Source organism: Nansenia antarctica (assembly GCF_963989245.1).
Source record: "Nansenia antarctica genome assembly, chromosome: 8".
Lineage (NCBI taxonomy): Eukaryota > Metazoa > Chordata > Actinopteri > Argentiniformes > Microstomatidae > Nansenia > Nansenia antarctica.
In genome coordinates, this window is record NC_137678.1 from 40,989,354 (window position 1) to 41,012,373 (window position 23,020).

Here is a 23,020-nt window from a genome sequence, read left to right on the forward strand (position 1 = left end):
TCGGCCGATCTAACTCTTAACACTCACTTACAGGACTTCTGACACCATGTCGTGTTATTCTATTAAACATACACGTGAGTCCTTCTGTATTTCAATGTAAGTGTCTTTATTTTAACTCGCTCTGTAAGCTCTACAATACCGGTCTCTTGTTGTCTCGTCGTAACCTGCCCACCTGACCTGGGGGGTATTCCATCAACGTCGCTAAAGGAAAATCCTGGCTTATTTTTGATAACTCTCGCGAGACCTATCAGAATATGCCTGGATATTTTTAAGAACTCTCGCGAGATTTATCAGACTAAACCTGGATTTTCCCTTTAGCGATGTTGATGGAATACCCCCCTGATGTCACTACGGTGGCCTGTACACAATAACAATAATACCACAGTTCACATTTAGACCAATCAGGAGCCCTTGTGTCACGTCGTCAACTGAATGTCATTAATCTGATTTTGGATCAGCGGTTAGAGAGAGATGGGCGTGGATTTAGGTGCACTTTTAGTCAACATCCATTATAGCGCTGATCTAGGATCAGATATATTTTAATCAGCTAAAAAAAAAAATACTTTTTTTTTTTTTTGTGGACTGAATCAATTCGTGGCGGAGGAAATTCATTCGTGGCGGCCCGCCACCAATAAATGCATGTAGAGGAAACACTGCGATGCTAAAGCTAACGCGGGCAGCGCGGGGATCACAGAAACTGCCGAGGAAGAAGGGGGAAAATATGACAGGATTCTGGAAGCTATCGGAGAATTGAGGTCCGAGTCTGCAAACCGACATGAAGAAATGTTGGTCGCAATTGATGGACTGAGGAAAGATATGGGAGAATGTACGGAACGAATTACACATGCAGAGGTCCGTATTTCCAACACGGAGGATGAGGTGAATGTCCTCCAGGCAAAGGTCCACTCTCTGGAGGGAAAGAAACAAGAGCTGGAAGACAAGGTGACAGACCTAGAATCAAGAGCCAGGCGGTCTAATCTGAGACTCGTTGGCCTGCGGGAGGGAGAGGAGGGAGACGACGCCTGCACCTTTCTCGAGAGTTGGATACCGGAGACACTGGGGCTCGCAGCACTAAGATCCAAACTCACACTGGAGAGAGCTCATCGCATTGGTCAGAGACGGGAGCGCAACGCGCCTCCGAGAACGATGATCATGAAATTCCTGAACGACAGAGATAAGGTGACTGTATTAAGAGCAGCCAGAGCCCAAAAACAAATCCTACACAAGGACAAACCAGTACGTTTCTACCCCGACCTAGCGACAGGAGAACACAAGAAGCAGAAGGAATTCGACTCGGCCAGACAGAAATTACGTAGCATGGGGATAAAACATGGCATGTTGATCCCGGCTAGATTGCTGGTGACACACAAGGACAAAACACAAACTTTTGGCACACCGACAGAAGTGGAAAGTTTCATCAAACGAATCCAAGAAGAGAACGGGAGTGGATGAGTATATGAGACACTAGTACTATTGGCTTTGATAACGAGCAACGTCATGTTAGACCTCTAACACTGGTTTATATTGTTCTTTTTTCTTATATGTTTATTTGCAAACCAGTTAAACTGTGTGTGTCTAGGTGATTTAACATACTATTATGTTTTCGGAGAAAATATTGGGGTCATTCAGTTGAGAGTAGCTCAGAAATTAGCACGTTAAGACTCAATGTCCCAAAATGCACTACTCGAACGCAGTTCACCGTCAACAATGATTCAATGCTACGCTAGACCCATGATACGGGTTTACAATGTTATTTCACAGTTATTCGTTTTTTCAAGTTACATGAAACAAGTTGAATTGTGTCTATTTAAGCGATTAATATGGCAATGTGTTTCCCTTGAGGATATTAGAGTAGATCGGTAGGTCAGAAAGTAACAAAAAAAGTACACTAAAACTCATAATCCCACAATGCCCTATTCGAGCAGCACTGTTTCCTGAACAACGGAGATAGAATGGAGAGAAAACAGCCCCGAACGAACCTCAGATCAGATTGGCAACATATCGTTATTGAAGTGGTGAATCTAAATGATAAATTACATAATACATAATGTCAATTATATAATACATTATATGCCAATGTATTCTTCTACTTTTTATTTTGGTTACTAAATTCAACCAGGGGGCCAGGAAACTTTCACAATAGGGCATGTTAAGTACTGTGTATGTGGGTGGGTGTGTGTGTATGTATGTGTGTGTGTGTGTGTGTGTGTGTGTGTGTGTTAGGGCTGCACGATTAATCGATTTTAAATCGAAATCGCGATTTGAAATGATGCGATTAGCTAATCGCAAAGCCTGCGATTTGCCTGCGATTTTTTTTAAATTTTATTTATTTTTTTTTATTTTTTTTTTACTTACCAGGAAGTCACATTGAGATTAAAACCTCTTTTGGAAATTTGATCAGCACTCATGGAATGCCTCTTGTCCAATCAAATTACTTGGTCTCTTTATGACTTTGAACCCGGCGCTCTCAGAGCGAATTTACGAACGCAGGCATAGGTTGTGTCACGACAGTCAGTCCAATTATTATGAGACTTTGGGCTAACGTAACGGAGACAATTAGACACCACATGGCTTACTGGACGTATGATAAACGTTAGTATGTTATAATTGCGACAGGTAAGTGTACAATTTCACTATACTAACTGTACCAGCCAAGTGCATGTCGGTGCTGTTAGTCCAGCCTTAAACTTAGCTTAGCTAACTTGTAGTCTTCGAGACGGTAGCTTAGCTTAGCTACTCATGCTAACCCGGCGTTAAAGTACAGACACAGAGTTGACAGTCTCAGCAACCTGCGGGTTGGTGTTTATATAGTATAGCAGGCTTATGGATACATGGAAGTTAACTGTTCTGTTGTCAAACATGAATGTGTCCTGTATGCATAACCTCATACCATTCGTTCATACCAGCCGGCTTTAAAGACGCAGAGGTTAGCCTAGCCTAGCCTTGGGCTGAAGTATGTCACAGATTCCTAAGTCAAGGTGACGTGTGTCTGTGCTCCATAGTCAGAGACCACCATTCTATCATTCATCAGTTCGACTGTTGACCGAGTCATCTAGATGTGGTCCTTTCAGTTATAGTCACAGTGTATCCCCAAATGATCATTTTAATAGCTGGATCATCTTAGAAAGTAGCCACCTGTCTAGATGAGATGAGGTTATCATATATACAATTCATATCTTTTAAGTTCTCATCCTTGCATTAGAATTAGAGCAGTTAATAGTTTGATGGTATCATGTGGTAATGCTCTCTGAAAATAGGTGATAGACAGATTCATCCAATCACCTGCCAAGTATTTTTTGAAAGTACCTGCCCTTTTCCAAACAGCTTCCAATTAAGCTTTCCTAGATGGTTGTGTGAAACAAACCACCTGAGTCAGGTTAGTAATGCTCCATCACATGTTTTAATCTGAAGCTTGATTTTAAAGCAACCCAACTTTAAAGCAACCCAATGTAAGTTTAGTTCTTTCACTCGTAGCTCGGGCTGTGGGGGTGCTAGAGGAGGGAGCCTCTAAGTCCCCTGAAGACGTACAAACAAACTGCACGTTGATACGACCTTCCTAGCCGGAGATATGGCCACACTTTACAAACACTCCCCCTTTTTTTTTTTTTTTTTTTTTTTTTTGCTATTTAAAAAAATAATAATCGCAAATTAATCGCAATCGCGATATCTGTCCAACTAATCGCAATTCGATTTTTCCCCCAAATCGTGCAGCCCTAGTGTGTGTGTGTGTGTGTGTGTGTGTGTGTGTGTGTGTGTATGTATGTATGTGTGTATGTACTATAACAGCAACACCCCATAACATGCCGCTCAAACTCAGTTTGGGCTCAGTTATTTTCAGGGTGTCAACTGCTGATCCACATTCTTTAGTTATTCTAATATACAATTCACAATGGGCTTCTATACTTAACATTTAGTGGTGGTTGACCAATATACCAACTTTGTTAATTAGGTTTTTATTTCACATTTAGTGGAGGGAGAAGGTTACTCTTTATAAGGAGATTAATCAGTTCAGCCTCACTACTCCTCACTCGGTGTGGAGTAGTTTTCAGCGTTATGGGAGTGAACAGGTGGGTGGGGGGAATGCTCAGTTCTGGAGCATTGGGGGGGTCTCGGTTAGTTTGTTGAGAGACCCAGTTTGTTTGTTTGTTTTTCTTCGTTTTTCTCTTTTGACCTCTTTTTTTTTCTTCTTTACATTATTGCACAATGATACAAGGAATTTACAAATGTATTGCTATCTATGACTGGTAAATTAGACATCAAGTTCACATCCTGGAACTGCAGAGGGCTACAAAAAATAAAAAAGGTAAAGCAGGTGATGGGGAGATTAAAAAGTATTAATTCCCAAATAATTTTTCTTCAAGAAACACATCTTTCAAAAGACAAAGACATTGGGATTAGGAGGAGGTAGCAGGGTAAGGTATTCTCAGCGCCCTTTAACACTCAAGCAAGAGGGGTCATGACTCTTGTACATAAATCTATTCCTCTTAATGTCACAAAGATAATTGCTGATACGGCAGGTAGATACCTAATAATTCAAGGCATGCTTCTGACAGAACTTCTCAACCTGGTCAACATTTATGCGCCAAATAATGATGACCCTGAATTTTTCAGTAATTTGTTTTTCACTCTATCAACCCTCAAAGGTCAATATATAATAGCAGGAGATTTCAACTGTACACTAGATCCCTCTAAAGATAGGTTAACACATATTGATAAGTCCCATAATAAAAGCAGAGGAATTATACATCAGTTTATCAAGACATTAAATCTTAGAGATATATGGAGAGACAGAAACCCTGAGGTATTATTCTATTCGTGTTTTTCCAGTACACATAAAACATACTCCCGAATTGATTATTTCTTAATTTCTGCAGGCCTGGTGTCTAGAATCAAGGAATGTAATTATGACAGTATTCTGATATCAGATCATGCCCCAAATAATTTGTGTTATGTAGACCCAGGCTTGAAAAAGGATCCACCAAAATGGAGATTGCAGCAAAGTTGGCTACGGGACCCAGATCTAATCTCTTTCCTTGAGGTACAAATTGATGTATTTTTCATAATCAACACAGATGAGACTTCTGCAAGCACCAGATGGGAAGCTTTTAAAGCTTACATTAGGGGCCAGATTATTAGTTTTACAAGTTCTAAATCTAAAAGAGCTAAACAAAAATTTACATTGTTAGAGTCAAAAATCAAAGTCTTGGAGAGAAATTATTATCAAAATCCCGATCCAAAAACTCACCAGGAATTGTTATTGTTGAGAACACAGTATAATGAAATGTCAACTGCAAAAGCTACAGATAATCTCTTAAAACTTAAACAAACTATATTTGACCAAGGGGAAAAATCAGGAAAAATCTTGGCATGGCGCTTAAAACAACTTCAAACCGAAAGAGCTATTACCAACCTCAAGACTCATAATGATGACTCTATTATAGATCCTATTAAAATTAATGAGGCATTTAGAGAATATTATGGAAAACTATATAGTTCCGAAAGAGCTCCAGAATTACCAGACCAAAAGCTATTCCTAAATAATATTGATATCCCTAGTATATCAGAGGAAGAAAGGATGGAACTGGGTGACGACTTATCCTTAGAAGACATCACTATGGCAATAAAGAGCATGAAATCTGGGAAGGTGGCAGGACCAGACGGCCTACCCATCGATTTGTATAAGAAATTTGAATCTAAATTAAGGAAACCTCTTCTTGAGATGTTTAATGAATCATTTCGGGAAGGGATCCTCCCTCCCTCCTTGAGAGGGGCTTTGATTACTCTCCTTCCTAAACCTGGAAAATCAAATGATAAATGCCAAAACATGAGGCCAATCAGCCTCCTCAACTCAGATTTAAAAGTACTCTGCCAAATTCTAGCAAAAAGATTAGAGATTATTCTACCAGATATCATAAAGGGAGACCAAAATGGGTTCATTGTGGGTCGTCAGGGATTTCATAACGTAAGAAGGGTTTTAAATATCTTACATTCCCAAAGAGAGTTACCAGATACAGCTTTCCTGTCATTGGATGCTGAGAAAGCATTTGACAGGGTGGAATGGGCATACCTGTTTGAGCTTCTCGAACGATTTGGGCTGGGAGAAAACTTTTGTAAATGGGTGAAATTATTATATAAAGAACCATATGCAGAAATAATTACTAACAACAATATATCTATGCCAATTAAAATCAACAGGGGATGCAGACAGGGGTGTCCATTGAGCCCTCTCATATTTACGATGGCAATTGAGCCCTTAGCAATTGCAATACGAAATCACACATCAATATCAGGCATACCTATAGGTCAACTTGAACATCGCATAGCTCTCTATGCGGATGACGTAATCCTGTTCCTTAAAAATCTGGGAGAATCGATCCCGGCTCTTATGGACCTCATTAAAAGATTCGGCAATATTTCTGGGTACAAAGTTAATAGCCATAAATCTGCCATATTACTGCTTAATTCGAATGAGAGAGAGAACCCACCCAATTATATTGGTCACTTTAAGTCAGTTGACAGCTTTACATATTTAGGAATACAAATTACTCACAGGTTAGAAGAAGTGGTACAGACTAATTATAGCCCTATTGTAAATTCTATTTGCGAATCAATTGATAGATGGTCATCTCTTCCTATTTCCCAGATAGGCAGAATTAATATATTGAAAATGAACACTCTCCCAAAGCTATTATATCTCTTTCAAAACATCCCCTTGCCGCCTCCCCCAAACTTATTTCCTAGACTAAGGACATTATTCACGAACTTTATATGGAAAAATAGACGCCCCAGACTTCGCCTGTCTCTTCTGTATTTACCTTATGACAGAGGTGGCCTACAATGCCCAAACATGTTGTGGTATTACTGGGCAACTCAAATCAGAACTATGAGGTTTTACTACTCGACAGAAGGACTACTTTCACCAGCATGGAAAGACATTGAGTGTAACTCTATAGGGCTCCAACTGCCGACATATATATACTCTGATAATCCGAAAAACCTTAAAAGGAAAACATCGAACCCTATATTGAGAAACATGATTTCTGTATGGTACGAGGTACAAAAATACTTGTCGGAAACACCTGTTCTCTCTCGCTATAGTCCCATTTGGGGCAATAATTACTTTGTGCCAGGTAGGGCAGACGGGGGCTTTAAATTATGGGCTGACAAAGGAATAACACAAATTAATGACATATTCGACTCAAAGGATGAGCATATGGAATCATTTGAAATTCTAGTAAACAAACATTCTATCCCTCGCAAGCATTTCTTTAAGTACTTACAGCTCAGGAACTTTATTTATTCTAATCAAAATCACTCCCTGGCCATACCCGCTCTATCCTCATTGGAGAAAGTTTTAATTAAAAATCCTTTCGGAAAGGGAATTATTTCGGATGTATATGATTTGTTGATTGCTAGATCACTAGAATCTTCAGAACCCAAATTGAAAGCATGGAGGAGTGACCTTCAAGAGGAAATAACAGTGGAAAAATGGAACAAGGCATGCAAAAGAGCTCAAACCCAGACCGCTAACACTCGTTTAAAGCTTCTACAGTACAATTGGATAATGAGAGTATATATAACACCAGAAAAACTCAATAAATTTAACCCCAACATTCCAGACTTATGTAACAGGTGTAGAGAGGACAAGGGTACATTCTTTCATTGTATATGGGAATGTCCAAGAATTCAAGAATTCTGGGAAGAACTTGGAATAATAATACAGGACATTCTGTCAATTAAAATTACTGTTGAGCCTAAGCTGTTTATTCTTGGCATTTATCCAGAGGGACACAGGATGAAATGCAGTGAACAGATCTTTATGGATATGTGTATTTTACAGGCCAAAAGATCAATAGCACTAACGTGGAAAAGCACAGGTAAACCAAGTATTGTGCAATGGTTTAGGGAGATGTCTCGGTGTCTACCATTAGAGAAAATTTCATACACACTCAAAGACAGGCAGGAAAGATTCCAAAGTATTTGGGGCCCATTCACAAAATATCTGGAGGACAAGGACTTATCACACTGGATGGACGAACCTGGGCGTGAACAAATGTAAACTCTGCAATAAACCATTTGAACAGGTGTGTGAATTGACCAGGAGTAGAGTAGGAGTTGGATATAATTAATGTATCTGTTGCAATGTACCCTTTTCTTTATTATATATATATATATATATTTTTTTTTTTTTTTTTTTTTTTTTTTTACAGTTTTCATGTTTTTATTATTACCTTTATTTTATTTTTTCTCTCCCTTTTATTTTGTATGTGTATATATGAGCTCAGTTATATGATTGCCTCTCCATCAATGTACGTACTATATATAGGCCTACATGTGTATGGCAATTCTGGTGAGTTATCTGCTTGTATGTACAGTATATACATATATCATTATTACTAATTATTTATTTTCAAGATTTGTTTTATCTTTTTCAAAAAACTCAATAAATATATTGTTGAAAAAAAAAATGTATTTGTTGTAAGTTGATTTGGATAAAGGGCGTCTGCTAAATGGCAAACATTTAAATGGATGACTGTTGGCTTCGTTGTTCAACTGTGAAATAAGATTACCGTAGTATATCAAACATGACCTTCTATGTAATTTGTAAATCCAAATGCTATTTTCCTCTGCCTTTCAGATCCTCTGCCAGATCCATTATCTGATGAGGGCCAACTGTACCGCCTCCATCGTCCCTCAGAGCTTAGTACGCTTCCAGTGTCGCTCCAGTTTCTGGGCTTCAAATGTGGATCTTGGTGAGGGTTACAAAATGGCAGACTTATAGAATGAAGACATTAATGACAAGTTACTGTATTCTAGACACTGTTACAGCTAAACTGTATGTGTCTGTGTGTCTGTGTGTCTGTGTGTCTGTGTGTGTCTGTGTCTGTCTGTGTGTGTGTGTGTGTCTGTCTCTGTGTGTGTGTGTGTGTGTGTGTGTGTGTGTGTGTATCTGTGTGTGTATATCTGTGTGTGTGTGTGTGTGTGTGTGTGTATATCTGCGTGTGTGTGTGTGTGTGTTTGTGTGTATCTGTGTCTGTAGGGTCTCTGGTGGTGGAGAGAATCCCAGGCCGCCAGCCCAGCTCCATGCAGGGCTTCCCCCAGCATCCTAACCAGCCCGGCCCCAGAGGTGAGGGCCCTTCTGGGGCACACTTCCCTGCCGGGTCCACCCAGCAACAGCGCCAGAGCACTCTGGCCCAGCTCCAGATGCAGGTGGAGAAGCTGGCCCAGCAGCCCAACCGACAGCCCCCACCCAACCACTGGTCCTGGTACCAGAACGTGAGGCTTCCAGGCCCCGGGGGCCCCCAGCCCCCCACCAGGCCCCTCCAGGGGGGCTCTCCGTCTCAAGGTCACCCCAGCATCGTGCAGCAGCAGCAGCAGCAGCAACAGCAACAGCAGCAGCAACAGAGCCGGAGATACGGGGCCCACCCACACCCCAACCCCAACACCAGGAGCCCCACGTCTATACTTCACAACGCAGGCTTCCCCCCTCAGGTGTGTGTGTGTGTGTGTGTGTGTGTGTGTCTGTGTGTGTGTGTGTGTGTCTGTCTGTGTGTATGTGTGTGGGTGTAAACATATTTTACAGAATGTCTCTAAATTGTGTCTAACATTAACCGTTGAGAAGTTTGAAGCCTTTCTTTCATGGATATTTGTCTTGGTTGTTTAGTGCCCCTCCTGCAGTAGTTTGCTGAAGCGTGAAAACCTCCATGAACTCTGGCTCTCAATTCCTCGTCTCTTTTTAGAAGTTGTTTTAGATACAGTATTGTTCTTATCAAAGAGAATGTACTATAATAACCAAACATTGTATTTCAGTTGTGATAAAATATAGTCACAGACCGCTATGACGGCACCAAATGTTATGTTGTCCGATTTTTGTTATTGTGTCTGCAGTACTTGTTATCGATGTTGAGGAGAATAGGTAAAAAATGTTTTAATGTTCTCTCATGTCTGTCTGTTTCTCTCCACCCCCCCCACCCCCCCAAATCCCATTCTAGTCACTGAGGGATCTCATACACAACTCTAGCTTCCCCCCCAAACCAATGGACCCCATGCTACAGGGTGCATCACGCTACTCCCACAATGCAACAATCTCTAACACAGGACCTGTCAGCACCCAAAGCTCTTTACACCAGGTGGGTGTGGTCAAATATGTACCTGTGGGTGTGGTCAGATATGCACCTGTGGGTGTGGACAAATATGTACCTGTGTACCAGCTGTGCTTGAGGATCAAACTGGGTCAAATACTTGAATTTAGTTTGGTCTATTTTATTAGTCCACTGTTCAAGGCAAACTAAATCAATGGCCGGTTTCACAGACAGGGCTTAAACCTAGTCCTACACTAAAAAGCATCTTCAATGGAGATTTTACATTAAAAGTGTGATTTAGTCAAGGACTAGGCTTAAGCCTAAACTTAAGTATTTGAAAGTGTTTGACAGTGTAATTGACTACTCTGCATTGCGTGATGATCAGCAAGACTTTGGTTGTGTGTGTGTGTTTCTCAGCGAAACATGATGGAGGGGTCCTACATGAAGAGGAGTGAGGCGGGTGGTTCTGCCCAGCCCACCGTCTCCATCTCCATCCCCAGGCCCAGCTTCTCCCAGGGCCTGCCCACCACCGCCCCAGACAGAACCGGTACGCCTCTCCCTACAGGATAGATAGATAGATAAATAGATATATAGGTAGATAAATAGACAGAGATGGAGATAAAGATAGATAGATAGATAGATAGATAGATGAATTTAAAAATAAATAAATAATAAACTTGGTTGACATTTCAAACATAACTGAATGACAATAAGTCCACAACCATCAAGCCAATAAGTAGTCTATGAATAACACCTCTTTCTCTCCCAAGCACAAGGAAGACAGAATTCACCCATGGCCAAACCCTCCTCTACAGAAACAAGTACAGGGTAGGTGAACACATTTACATTCACATTTACAAAAAAAAAAAAATTGTTTTGTTTTTTTGTTTGTTGATTTTATCCCCTTTTTCACCCAATTTGGTAGCCAATTGAACCCAACCTAGCATCCAATTATCCCCTGCCTATTGCGAAGGATCCGCCGCACGACCCCGTGGCCGGCAGTCCCAGAGGAGGCCGCCAGGCAGACTAGCTGACTGGCTCCTCGAGCCCAGCACCGTTATTCCGGCACCCCGGGGGCGCTGTTGCGCGACGGATCCTTGTCCGGAAATACTCCTATACCGCCCTCGGGAGCGGCCGCCCAATATGCCGCTCCCCGTGTGTGCCCCAGCCATATCCGGATCTGGCGAGCTGGGATTCGATCCCAGTCCCCGGTGGGCAGCTTGCACTAGTGGCCAGTGCTTAGACCGCTACACCACCGCGGGGCACTACATTTACATTTCTGGAATTTAGCAGACGCCTTTATCCAAAGCGACTTACAACAAATACATGTGTCTAAATAAGTGAATCATCTATCCATCAGTCATCGTAAGAAAAGGTAATCTATGCTATGACCAGGGGCCATTTGCAGTTACAATGCTAGAAGAACAAATAATTAGTTTTTTTTAATAGAGAAACTCTACAGGGGGGTAGTGGGGATGAGGAGGTCTTTAGGAGGGACAAATAAGATGTAGCCTGAAGGGATCGGTCTTCAATCTACGGCGGATTGCAGCAAATTGCCAGTATAATGCCGGAATTATGTATATATATTTTTTGTTTTGTTTAGGTTAGGGGCAAGTTACATGCCCACAGCAAGGGGTAGAAGCATTTTGCAGACACAAACATTTAGAAAAAGGAAATTCCGGCAGAAAGGCAGGGTCTTGGCAGCTGGCAGTCACAGACTACCAATGCATCATAACTAATGATTCAGCATTGTTATTTAGTGACTTAGTTGATTTAGTTATTTTGTTTCCCCATTTTCAAGTAGGAAAAGTTACATATTGCACCTTTAACTATTCAGTTGTGAACACCTGAAATCTACAATGTTTTACCCCGGGACTGAACCCCCGTTTTACACAGCAGGACTTGCGCTGTGCATGCCGGTGCGTGCCAAGGCCAATTGCTTTTCCACAGTCACTCCCGGCCTTGGAGCAAGACAAGACTAAGCTTGACAAGACTAAGCTTGAAGCGCCGGGCATTGAGTCTGAGCTGGCTGCTGCTACCAAAGCCTTGGCACACACTGGGCATGGCTATTGAAAGGCAGCTAACGTGTGTCACAATGTGTCTCACTGCCCCCACCCCCCCTCTCCCCTCTGTAATCTCTCCCGTGGTTGTCCTCCTGAAGGACTGTCTCCTGGAAGCGGGTGGAGCATCCGGCAGGTGGAGCATCAGGGTCCTCAGCCAAGCGGAGACGGAGGTCGTCCCCCGGGCCCATCATCGTCATCAAGGACGAGCCGGAGGATGACGACGATGTGCACTTTGTCAGGGTCAGTTTGGCCGTTGTGACCTGACGTCCCGGTGTTCTGTATGTGACAAAGAGTCTGTATGTATACCAGGGTTTCCGTTAGAAAAATTTGCCGTCGGACATCGTGTCCGGGAAGAATTCGATTTACCGGACAAACGTGATATATTCCGGTCATCATATTAAAATATAATAAAAAAAAAAAAAAAAAAAAACATATTTTTTTTCTCCAAATCTAATATAGCTGTTTGCCGCGGTGATTACTGTTGTGTAGCGGCCTATATATGCCATTTAATGTCTATTTCTCATCCGATACGATTAGATGCGAGCTATATAATAATATAACATGATTTGACGCATGCGCGCTATGCCATGCGTCAAATCCAGCGCTGAACGGGTCCAGCGCTGAACGGGCGCCTCACTGGGAACTGAACAGACAGCATCGATCAATGAACGGACTCCACATTACGTTAACTGAAGTTTGTTAAATTGTTTGGGATTAATGTGAGTTCTCTATTTTCTCTTTCCAGTTTTACCCTTTTTTTTTTAAATCAATAAAACAACGTCATTTCTATAACCAGGTCTCGCTGTTTGGGAAGGCATTTCGTTTAGCTCGGGAGTATGACAATGGGGAGAACATAACTGTTTATTGAGAAACAATTGATAGGCAGTCTGGGATACGTATATAAAGAAATACCACAATGTCTAGATGTATAACATTTTATTGAACAGTAACAGTGGAAGCATGTAGGCTTCTGGCGTGACACGGCTAGCCTAATTTCCGTTCATATGCCTTTTATCAGATAAAATAAAATAGAATAAAACTCTTTGAAAATAAATAGGCTTTAAATTAACTTGCAATGCGTATGTATAGGCTAATTTCCGTTCGATGTTACAGCCTAGGCCTATCGCCTATGCCTTTTCTCAGATAGATAGGGGATAGCCTTAAATAAAATAGCCTAGAGTAAAAACTCTGAAAATAACAATGGCTGCTCATATAATTCAGCTAGTACTTATTAGGCCTACGTCGCTTTTTGGCAGCATTGAAGCGTGCAGCTGCGGACTTGAAATCAAAGCTGCAAAGTGTCTCTCCGCAACTTGCAATGCGCATTAGCCGTGTGACCTTGCCCTCCCCAAGGCGACTTCGGTCCGCAGTTTTAATTCGGTTCTGCAGAGAGAATCCTCTCTCTGCAGGCACACTGGAGACGGGAATCAAGCAGGCTATCTTGGCCAGTGTGGCCCACTCTGGGTAAATTTCGCTGAAGTCTCGGATGAGGACTTCGCAGGCTGTTGAGAAACGCAAGCCCCCATAACCACGAAGCGCTGTCATGACACCGATGGCATCTCGTTGCACGTTTGTGGCATCGATGACCGGGGCTGTGGCTGGTGCTGAGTCATCATCGCTGGTCATTTCTTGGCCAAAATGACCAATGATGGTCTGGATGGCCGGTTTAGCATATTCTTCAAGCGCTGAGGGGACGGAATGAGTGATAATGAATCAGTGATGGCCTATTTTTTTTTATGACAAAATGACATCAACAGCCAGATTAACTGAAAAGTAGGAAGGTTTAAATGTTATCCTGTTGTTTTCATCATTGTTGTTATTATAGCCTAATAATTATTATTGTTATTATGATGATGATAATTATTATTAGCCTATGATGGGCGGCGGCCATAGTCTACATTTCGCAATTTAGACAAGCATTTTAGGTTATTCAAAAAGGATAGGCCTAAGAATTATACTATGCATTTTGCAACCAACTTAATTAAACAGGCTAGCTTCTACTTACCATCCTGCGTCTGTGGGTATTGGGAGGGGTTCAGAAGGATGTCGAAGCTGTTCAGTACATCTAGGGAATCTTCGGGGAATCGCTCGTGTAGTGCATCTACTAGATGCTGGATGTAGCGTGCTCGGGCATTTTTAAACGCCTGAACGGACCGGTCACCTGCATGTGTCACTCTGACATCATTGTACAGGCCGTCTTGGCAGTCCGCCTGGAACTTCACTTCTTCTGGGCCTGGGGCATCTCGTAGCTGTGTTAGTGCCGCTACGGATGCGTGAACCATTGGTCGGATCATGGCCAGATTGACGTCGTCTTTCTGGAAAACCAAGTTCAGTTTGGTCATCACCGGTAGCACATCAGCCAGTGCGTGAGTCCAGGCGATAAAGCTATACGGCTGGATTTGACCTAGGATGCCTTGGGCTTGGGCATTTCCTCCCACAGCCTCTTGATTTAGCTCCATCACCAGAGCAGGCCAGTTGCGTTTTATACCCTCCACTGCCCTGTGCAAGGATAGCCAGCGGACAGCGCACGGCTGCTTTAGGCTCGTCATGTCTTCGTCGCTGAGATCTGCTGTCACCTGACGGAGGCGATTGGTCCTGCTGGCTGAGTGCTTGTAAAAGGAGTACACAGAAGCAGCTGTGCGCTTGTAGGCTCCTACCTGGTCAACAGCCTTTGCCGCATCTAGCGTGGCCAGCGCAACTCGGTGGGCACCACAGTGCACCTGAATGGAAAACGCACTCTGTTTCTTCAGAAGAGCACCAACTCCAGCACGCTTTCCCATCATTACACTGGCCCCATCCGAGCCCAGGCCAATGACGCGGGACAGCTCCACACCTCTCTCGCGGAGCACCTCCACCACTTTGTCAAATATACACTGTGCGGTCCCGGAGTGCACATCATAATTGCCCAGAAAACATGTCTCAACTCTTCCTTTTATTTCCAACTTCACGTATATAATCAGCTTCTTGTCCACGGTGATATTTACTGTCTCATCAATGATAATGCCAATGAAGTCACTCCCCTTTAGCTTTTCATCCAGCTGATCCATCACAACGTCTTCCAGTGCCCTTTCCATGTCATCAACAGAGTCGCTGTGGCGGTAAATGCCCTCACTCGAGACAAAATCTGGAGCCTTAACTGCTTTCAGTAGCTCAGTCAGACCCACATACTGATGACATGCGATGCCATTTTTTGCCATGTGAAAGGCAACTTGTAGCTGAGAGTGCAGCTTATTGTTAGCCGTTGCATTAGCCTGCTCACAGTGGCCTTGCATAGCGGTTTGCTGTTGCCTCAAACTGACCGCCGATATGTGGTCACTGCACCGACTGTGATCAGTGAGAGCCGACATTCTCATATTAGTTGCTCCTCTCGTGAATCCATTATTCCTCCCCGATGTTTCGCACAGAGAGCAGAACATTTTTCCGGCTTCCTCATCTAAACGCAGCCAGGGGAACGTTTTTTTCCATTCAACTCTGAATCCACGAGACTTCTTGGCTGGAGGAGCCACGACGGCGTCAGCCGCCGCGGCCGCCGCGGCCTCCGTCTCTTCAGAGTCAGACTTCTCCTCAGGCTCAGACTCATTGTTGCTTGGCTTCATGAAATAATTCCTAAGCTTACTTTGTTTTGCCATCTTTCCATTAATGTAATCGCTCGCTATGGTGCACTTTGAGCTGCAACGTTTGCGTATTACTATGGTGGACGGGTTGGCAGGGTTGCCAGATAGGCATGGGTTACCGCCGAATGGGCTACTGTGTTTAAGCGGTAATAGACTGGTTAAGCTGTAATCCCATCTGGCATCAATCCCATGTGGCACCTGTGCGCTGTTTCGCATAGGCCGGCCTACACATTAGGAGTCATCATCATGCCGGTGTCAAATCATATCATAATAAAAGAAATACATAGCCTATATATTCGTCTTTTTTAAAATAGAAGGAATCAGAATGTGAACTTTAGCGAATTGTATTCAAAGGGAATTATTTTCACCGGACAATATGTCCGGACAATATGTCCGGACAATATGTCCGACGACTTTTCAATTTGTCGGACTTCAAAAAAAAATACCGGACAAAGTCCGGCAATTACCGGTTAATGGAAACCCAGATGTATACTTGAGATTGAGATTGAGATTGAGATAACGTTTATTGCCACTATGCATTACACATATAGGAATTTGCTTCGTCACCACAGCAAGTGCGTTTATACTTTTTTCACATATCAAAAAACAGGACAACACAACAACAACACAGGACAGACAACAGTGCATTGGATAGTGCGGTATAAAGTAAAGTGCAGTGCAGAGTTTTTTACAGTGAGTCCAGTTCAGTCCTGGGCAGACTTGGGGGCGGGGGGGGGGGGGAAGCCAGAGTCATTTAACAGCCTGGCGGCTGAGGGGTAGAAGCTGAGCCTGTGGCGGGCCTTAAGTGCCTTAGGCAGCCGCAACCTTCTTCCAGAGGGAAGCAGGGTGAGGAGGCCGTGACCGGGGTGGAAGGGGTCAGCCATGATCTTCCTTGCCCTCCTCAGAGCCCTGGTGTCATGCAGGGAGTTGAGGGAGGGCAAGGGACAGCCGATCACCCTCTCTGCTGAACGTCGCACCCGCTGCAACTTGGCCTTGTCCTTGGTCGTTGCAGCAGGGAACCAGGTGATGATGGAGTGGGTGAGGATGGATTCTATGATGGCCGTGTAGAACTGGACCATCATGGACCTCGGCAGCCTGAGTTTCCTCAGCTGCCGGAGGAAGAACATCCTCTTCTGGGCCTTCTTTGTGAGGACCTCGGTGTTCTGCTCCCACTTTAGGTCCCGGGAGATGGTCATGCCTAGAAAGCGGCATGACTCCACGGAGGCCACCGGGGTACCTCCCAGCGTGATGGGAGGGGGCAGGGCTGCTTTCCTTCGGAAGTCCACCACCATCTCCACTGTTTTTAGAGCATTTAGCTCCAGATTGTTTAAACTGCACCATCTCTGCAGCCCCTCGATCTCACCCCTGTAGGCAGATTCGTCCCCCCCGGAGATGAGGCCCACCAGGGTGGTGTCGTCTGCAAACTTCAGGAGCTTGACCGAGGGGTGGCGGGAGACACAGCTGTTGGTGTAGAGGGAGAATAGTGCTGGAGACAGGACGCAGCCCTGCGGGGAGCCCGTGCTGGTGGTCCTGGAGCTGGAAATGCTCTTCCCCAGCTTCACCCGCTGAGACCTGTCAGTCAGGAAGTCCGTGATCCACCTGCAGGTGGAGACCGGCACCTGCAGCAGGGATAGCTGGTGCTCCAGGATGTGTGGGAGGATCGTGTTGAAGGCCGAGCTGAAGTCCACGAACAGGATCCTGGCGTAGTTGCCTGCAGTGTCTAGGTGTTCTAGTACGTAGTGCAGAGCCATGTTCACGGCGTCCTCCGTGGATCTATTGGCTCTGTACGCGAACTGCAGGGGGTCCAGCACAGGATCCGTGATGAGCTTCAGGTAGGCCAGGACAAGGCGCTCCAGGACCTTCATGACGACGGAGGTCAGAGCGACGGGTCTGTAGTCGTTGAGGCCTGTGACCTTGGCCTTCTTGGGGACGGGGATGATGGTTGATGCCTTGAAGCACGCTGGGACGTGACACAGCTCCAGCGAGGCGTTGAAGATGTTGGTGAACACCGGGGCCAGCTGGTCGGCGCAGTGCTTCAAGACAGAGGGAGAGACGGAATCCGGACCAGCTGCCTTCCGGGGATTCTGCCTCTTAAACAGTCTGTTTACCTCTCGCACTGTGACAGAGAGAGGGGGTGGGGAAAGGGGGGTGGGGGTGGGCGGGGCGGGTGAGGAGGGGGGAGGGAGGGGGGGGGGAGCGGGGAGGGTGGGGGTAGCAGGAGGGACATTGGCCCCCCTGGGGGACGGGGGTGGTGGTTGTAGCCGGGGGGTGTGGAGGGAGAGGGCGGGGGTGGGCGGGAACCTCTCTTTCTCAAACCTACAATAGAACTCGTTCAGCTCGTTAGCGAGGGGGAGGTTGTCGGACATCAGCGGGGACCTGGGTTTGTAGTTGGTGATGGTCTTTAGGCCTTTCCAGACGGAGGCGGAATCCCCCTCAGAGAGCTGTTTCTGCAGCTTCTCCGAAAAGCGATGCTTCGCCTCCTTCACCGCTTTGGCGAACCTGTACTTGGCCTGCTTGACCCGGTCCACGTCCCCACTGCGCCTAGCCACCTCCTTCTCTGACCTCAGACGCCTGAGTATACGAATGTCTCGTGTGTCTTTTGCCATCCCAGATACAGTCCTACGTTGGGGCCAGCCTTCCAGACAGCAGTACAGGGGTGCAGTCCCAGCCCCCCCCTCGAGAGTCTCCCCCCGCCCCAGGGCCCCTTCCCCACCTAGTCCCCGTCCCCGTCCCCGTCCCTGTCCCTGACCCGGCCCCAGAGCAGCAGCAGCAGAAGCAGCAGGCAGAGCACCCCCAGATCGAGGTCCAGGTGGAGGCCCAGCCGCCCCAATTCCAACCCAAGATTCAGGTGCAGGTCGAAGTGCAGCCCGTGGTGCAGATCCAGGTCCAGCTCCAGCCAGAGAAGACCCCGGGGCCTGACGAGGACCCTAACGAGGACTGGTGCGCTGTGTGTCAGAACGGAGGAGAGCTGCTCTGCTGTGACAAGTGTCCCAAAGTCTTCCATCTTAACTGTCACATCCCCACCCTGAAAGAGTCTCCCAGGTAATGGGAAAACACACACACACACACACACACACACACAAAGTAGCCACGCTAGCATAGCGTTTTAGCAAGCTAATGCTAACTCCTCATGTGTTCCCAGTGGAGCGTGGTTCTGCTCCTTCTGCCGTGACCTGAGCTCTGAGGTGGCGTACGACAGCAAAGGGGTGTCTCAGCCTGTGAAGGAGGAACCGGGCTCCGAAGGCTTCCCATCGATTGATAGACTGGTATGCTCACTTCATTCCCCTCCTTTTTATGAGAATGATCCATCATTTTACAGTTTGTCTCTTATTTTATACACACAATATACTTTTTTTCCCACAATTTATACGTGAAACTTGAAACTTGAAACAAGAAATGGAACTATGCACACAAGTCTCCAGAGATCTCATGTGTCAACAACAAGACTCCAGACTACTAAACTTCTCAGTTGTTTTCCTACAACCTGCAGAAATGTGAGAGAAGTTTATTACGCCTCTACTGCAACGAGCTCAGCACAGACTTCCAGGAGGCGTCTTCACGATCGGTAAGACTTGACCTGCTCATCAACACTGCCCCTCGTTGATGTTTGCTTGGTAAACCCTAACCCTAACTGTGAACTCAATGTCCTCCTCTTGTCGCTGTACGTACAGGGGACGCGTGACTACAAGGAGCTGATCGAGACCCCCATGGACCTGTCGATGGTGAAGAGCAAGCTGGAGAGCACGGAGAGGCGCCGCTACGCCAGCGCGGAGGAGTTTGTGTCGGACATCAGGCTGATATTCAAGAACTGTGCCAAGTTTTATAAGGTATGGCGACACAAAACAACACACATGCTATGAGACTGTTAAACCAAGACATCAACATATACAGTTGTGTTACTGTAGAGGAAGGAAAGGGGAAAGTTTATACCCACACAACAACACTGTTGTGTTTTGAGCTTGAACAAAAATGTATTTATAATATAATATGCCATTTAGATTATGCTTTTCTCCAAATGCAGCGAGTGCATACATTTTCCAGAATATATGTGTGGTGGCCTGGGAAAACCCGTCGGATGTCGCTGGCGTTCGTTCGTGGCAAAGAGCAAAAATAGACGGAAATCGCGATTTTGGCGATTTTGATATTATGTGGTATTCTAGTACTTTGAACTCCATACTACATTATGGTGAATAAACATTTTAAGAAAACAAAAGAGAAAGTACTTATTTTTATGTTTTTGTGGTGGGTAGTTTGTCTGCATCACAAGCAGACAAACGAGACCAGCCGATCTGCATAGGCTCCTCCCCCGACCCGGAGGAGAAAGGGGTCGGGGGCAGCATTTCTCATCTTTCACTTTTTTTGACATGATACATTAAAATGCTCATAACTTTTTAAAATAAAGGGCTATCTCAGTCAACCAGTTATGAATAGCTGAGAACTTCTAATTTATGGAAATATAAAAAAATGAAAATGTCAAAATGCCACCATGTGAAGGGTTTTCCCAGGCCACCACACATATAGTCCCAGTGGGAATGATTAAATCGTTATTGATCGGACGGGCGTCTTAATCCCTCTACTTTCTATTCCCTGTGGCAGGCGGACACAGAGGTGGGAGGAGCAGGTCTTTACCTGGAGGAGTACTTTGAGGAACAGCTGAGGATCCTTTTCCCAGGCAGGATATTTCCCGGAGGCAAGGAAGAGGGGATGATACCCCCTGTGGAAGACGAGAATGAAGAAGGGTTGCAGCCGATGGAAGGGGATATGCCCCCTGTGGAGGACGACTTACTGTTAACCCCGGTCGAGGAAGGAATGCCGCCCGCTATTGAGGAAGATACACCCGCTATTGAGGAAGGGACTGCACCTGTGGAGGAGGAGATGGAAGAGGGAATACCTCCGGTGGAAGAAGAGATGGAAGAGGAGAAAGCTCCTGAGGAAGAAGCGATAGAAGAGGAGAAAGCTCCTGAGGAAGAAGAGATGGAAGAGGAGAAAGCTCCTGAGGAAGAAGCGATAGAAGAGGAGAAAGCTCCTGAGGAAGAGGAGAAAGAAGAGGAGAAGGCTCCCGTGGAAGAAGAGAGAGAAGAGGAGAAGGCTCCCGTGGAAGAAGAGAGAGAAGAGGAGACACCGGTGGAAGAAGAGAGAGAAGAGGAGACACCTGTGGAAGAAGAGAGAGAAGAGGAGACACCTGTGGAAAAAGAGAGAGAAGAGGAGACACCTGTGGAAAAAGAGAGAGAAGAGGGGAAACCTCCAGTGGATGGAGGGATGGAGGACGAAGGAATACCACCCTTAGAAGAGAGTTTTGAAGAAGAAACGTCTCCTGTGGAAGATGATCTGCCTCCCGATGTTCTTGCTGAAGCTCTAGATCCTTCGAGTCCTCCTCCACCCGACCCCCCCAGCGAGGAGCCCCCCCAACCCCCCCCAGACAGCTCAGACGACCCCCCTCCTGAAACGAAGGGGACTTCTAGCCCCGAAGTCTCAACCAAAGAAGATGAGGGGAAGGAGGAAGAGGAGGCAGCCAACGTCGAAGAAGGATGAATCCGTTTCTTCCACTTTTTTTCTATACAGGAAATGTCCTCGGAAAAACAGGGAACGCTGTTTTCTGCATTAGACACTTTTATATCATTTGCAATAATGAAAACAGCTAGCTGTGTTACATGGTCGTGTACATAGTTGAACGATGCAGTGTACAAACCTTTTTTGTTGTTGTTTTTTTCCCTGGAGGGAAGTAGCAACTGTGCTGATGACTTTCTACAGTAACTCTTAAAGCACAAAAGTGATGCCCATTACGAATATGTTGTCCTCCAATATCCACTTATCTTCATGTTGTCGGCCTCTGTATAGATTAAGTGTATTTACAGTATTTATAATAGGTGCTGCAATAGTATTCAATACCAACTTTTAAATAGATGAACTGAATAGAATCCGAAAGAAATGCATGAAAAGCAAACATATTGTCTTCATATTCGATCGAGCTTCTGGATTTAGGTTTTACCGTGTTATATTATCTTAAGACTTTTTTTACTGTTAGTTATTTTTTTGTGATGCTGTGCTATTTAGTCGAATACTACTCTAGTACAGTACAATTGTAAAAGAAAGTACTCTCAAGAATGTATTCATTGCATAGGGGTCCAAAAGGTTTCAATTATTCCCAAGCATTGAAAGATGGTGTTCTCTGGTGGTGCTGCTTGCTTTCTGGCATGTAAAAAAGAATTGTCGCTCCCACGTGTCCTTGTTGTCATGTTTCATTTGTTGTTTCGTGTCGAACCTTGGTACCGTAAGTACCTTTTGGAGGCTTAATCCACCGACTTCCCATCGTCTGTTAATTAGTTTAAGACGGCCTTATTGTTTAAAAAAAAAAATAGCATCACTTTCAACCTTGTCCATGTCAATACTGCAGTCCTGCCTTATCAGGGCAAAGATAACACCAAGACATGCTGAGAATCCAAATTTGAACTCTCTCACACACACACACACACACACACACACACACACAGCACACTAAGCACATTACTCATGAGAGTAATGATATAATGAATGAGTGTATTTCACATGCATTGTCTGTACTGTGATTAGGCTCCTCATTCCACAGACAGACAGAAAAGTCGTATTGGTCAATGCAAACACTTCTGTATCTCCGTTAGGCACAATCCAGAGATAAAGAGGAGTGCGTCAAATTACGCACAGTGGCTTTGGCGATCTAGTGAACGCAGTTCCCTCTATCTCCCCCTCTCGCTGTGTTTTACATGACTGGGAAAAATGACATCGTTAACCTCAGTGTTGGCCCTATGCACGCCCCCAAAACTCAAGGCGAGATTGTTCGAGCTGTCTTGCTACACAACCGCAATCAATGAAATTCCCACAGCTCCCGTCCTCACTGTCTCCGCTCGTCCCTCTCTTGACGGTATACACTCGGGAGGACCCGTTTAGGACTCACTGTATATGCTATAATAAATTATTTAAATCGGGAATAAACAGAGTGGAAAGGCGCTTTCAAGGAATCCAATGGCGCCGTGGATATTGATATTGTTTTCTTTATATGGAGTTCTGAATGGGGAAGGTAGGAAATGGAACGAATGGGTTATTGCCCTATTGTTACTGATTCATTTGAATCGAGTGGGAATTATGGGTATACGGTGAGCAAATATATAGGTGATTAGTATTGGGACTGTTGGATTAAAATTTACATATCTACAAAATATTTTCTGTTTGATTATTTTGTGTAACACATGACCTATGTGGGTTATTTTAAGGAATCTAAAATGTA

At 44.8% G+C, this 23,020-nt stretch overlaps 1 protein-coding gene across 1 annotated transcript in view; it reads left to right on the forward strand.

Moving 5' to 3' along the window:
• LOC308163766 (transcription intermediary factor 1-alpha-like) overlaps positions 1–22,115 on the forward strand; it is a 30,606-nt gene extending 8,491 nt beyond the window's left edge. Inside the window, exons 8-18 of the mRNA XM_080537954.1 lie at positions 8,639–8,753; positions 9,041–9,492; positions 9,993–10,130; positions 10,500–10,629; positions 10,853–10,910; positions 12,244–12,385; positions 18,371–18,801; positions 18,902–19,025; positions 19,250–19,324; positions 19,431–19,586; positions 20,356–22,115. Coding sequence (XP_080394080.1) covers positions 8,639–8,753; positions 9,041–9,492; positions 9,993–10,130; positions 10,500–10,629; positions 10,853–10,910; positions 12,244–12,385; positions 18,371–18,801; positions 18,902–19,025; positions 19,250–19,324; positions 19,431–19,586; positions 20,356–21,291 — 2,757 coding nt within the window. The 3' untranslated portion in view covers positions 21,292–22,115. The remainder of the gene's footprint in view (positions 1–8,638; positions 8,754–9,040; positions 9,493–9,992; positions 10,131–10,499; positions 10,630–10,852; positions 10,911–12,243; positions 12,386–18,370; positions 18,802–18,901; positions 19,026–19,249; positions 19,325–19,430; positions 19,587–20,355) is intronic.
• The last annotated feature ends 905 nt before the right edge of the window (positions 22,116–23,020 follow it).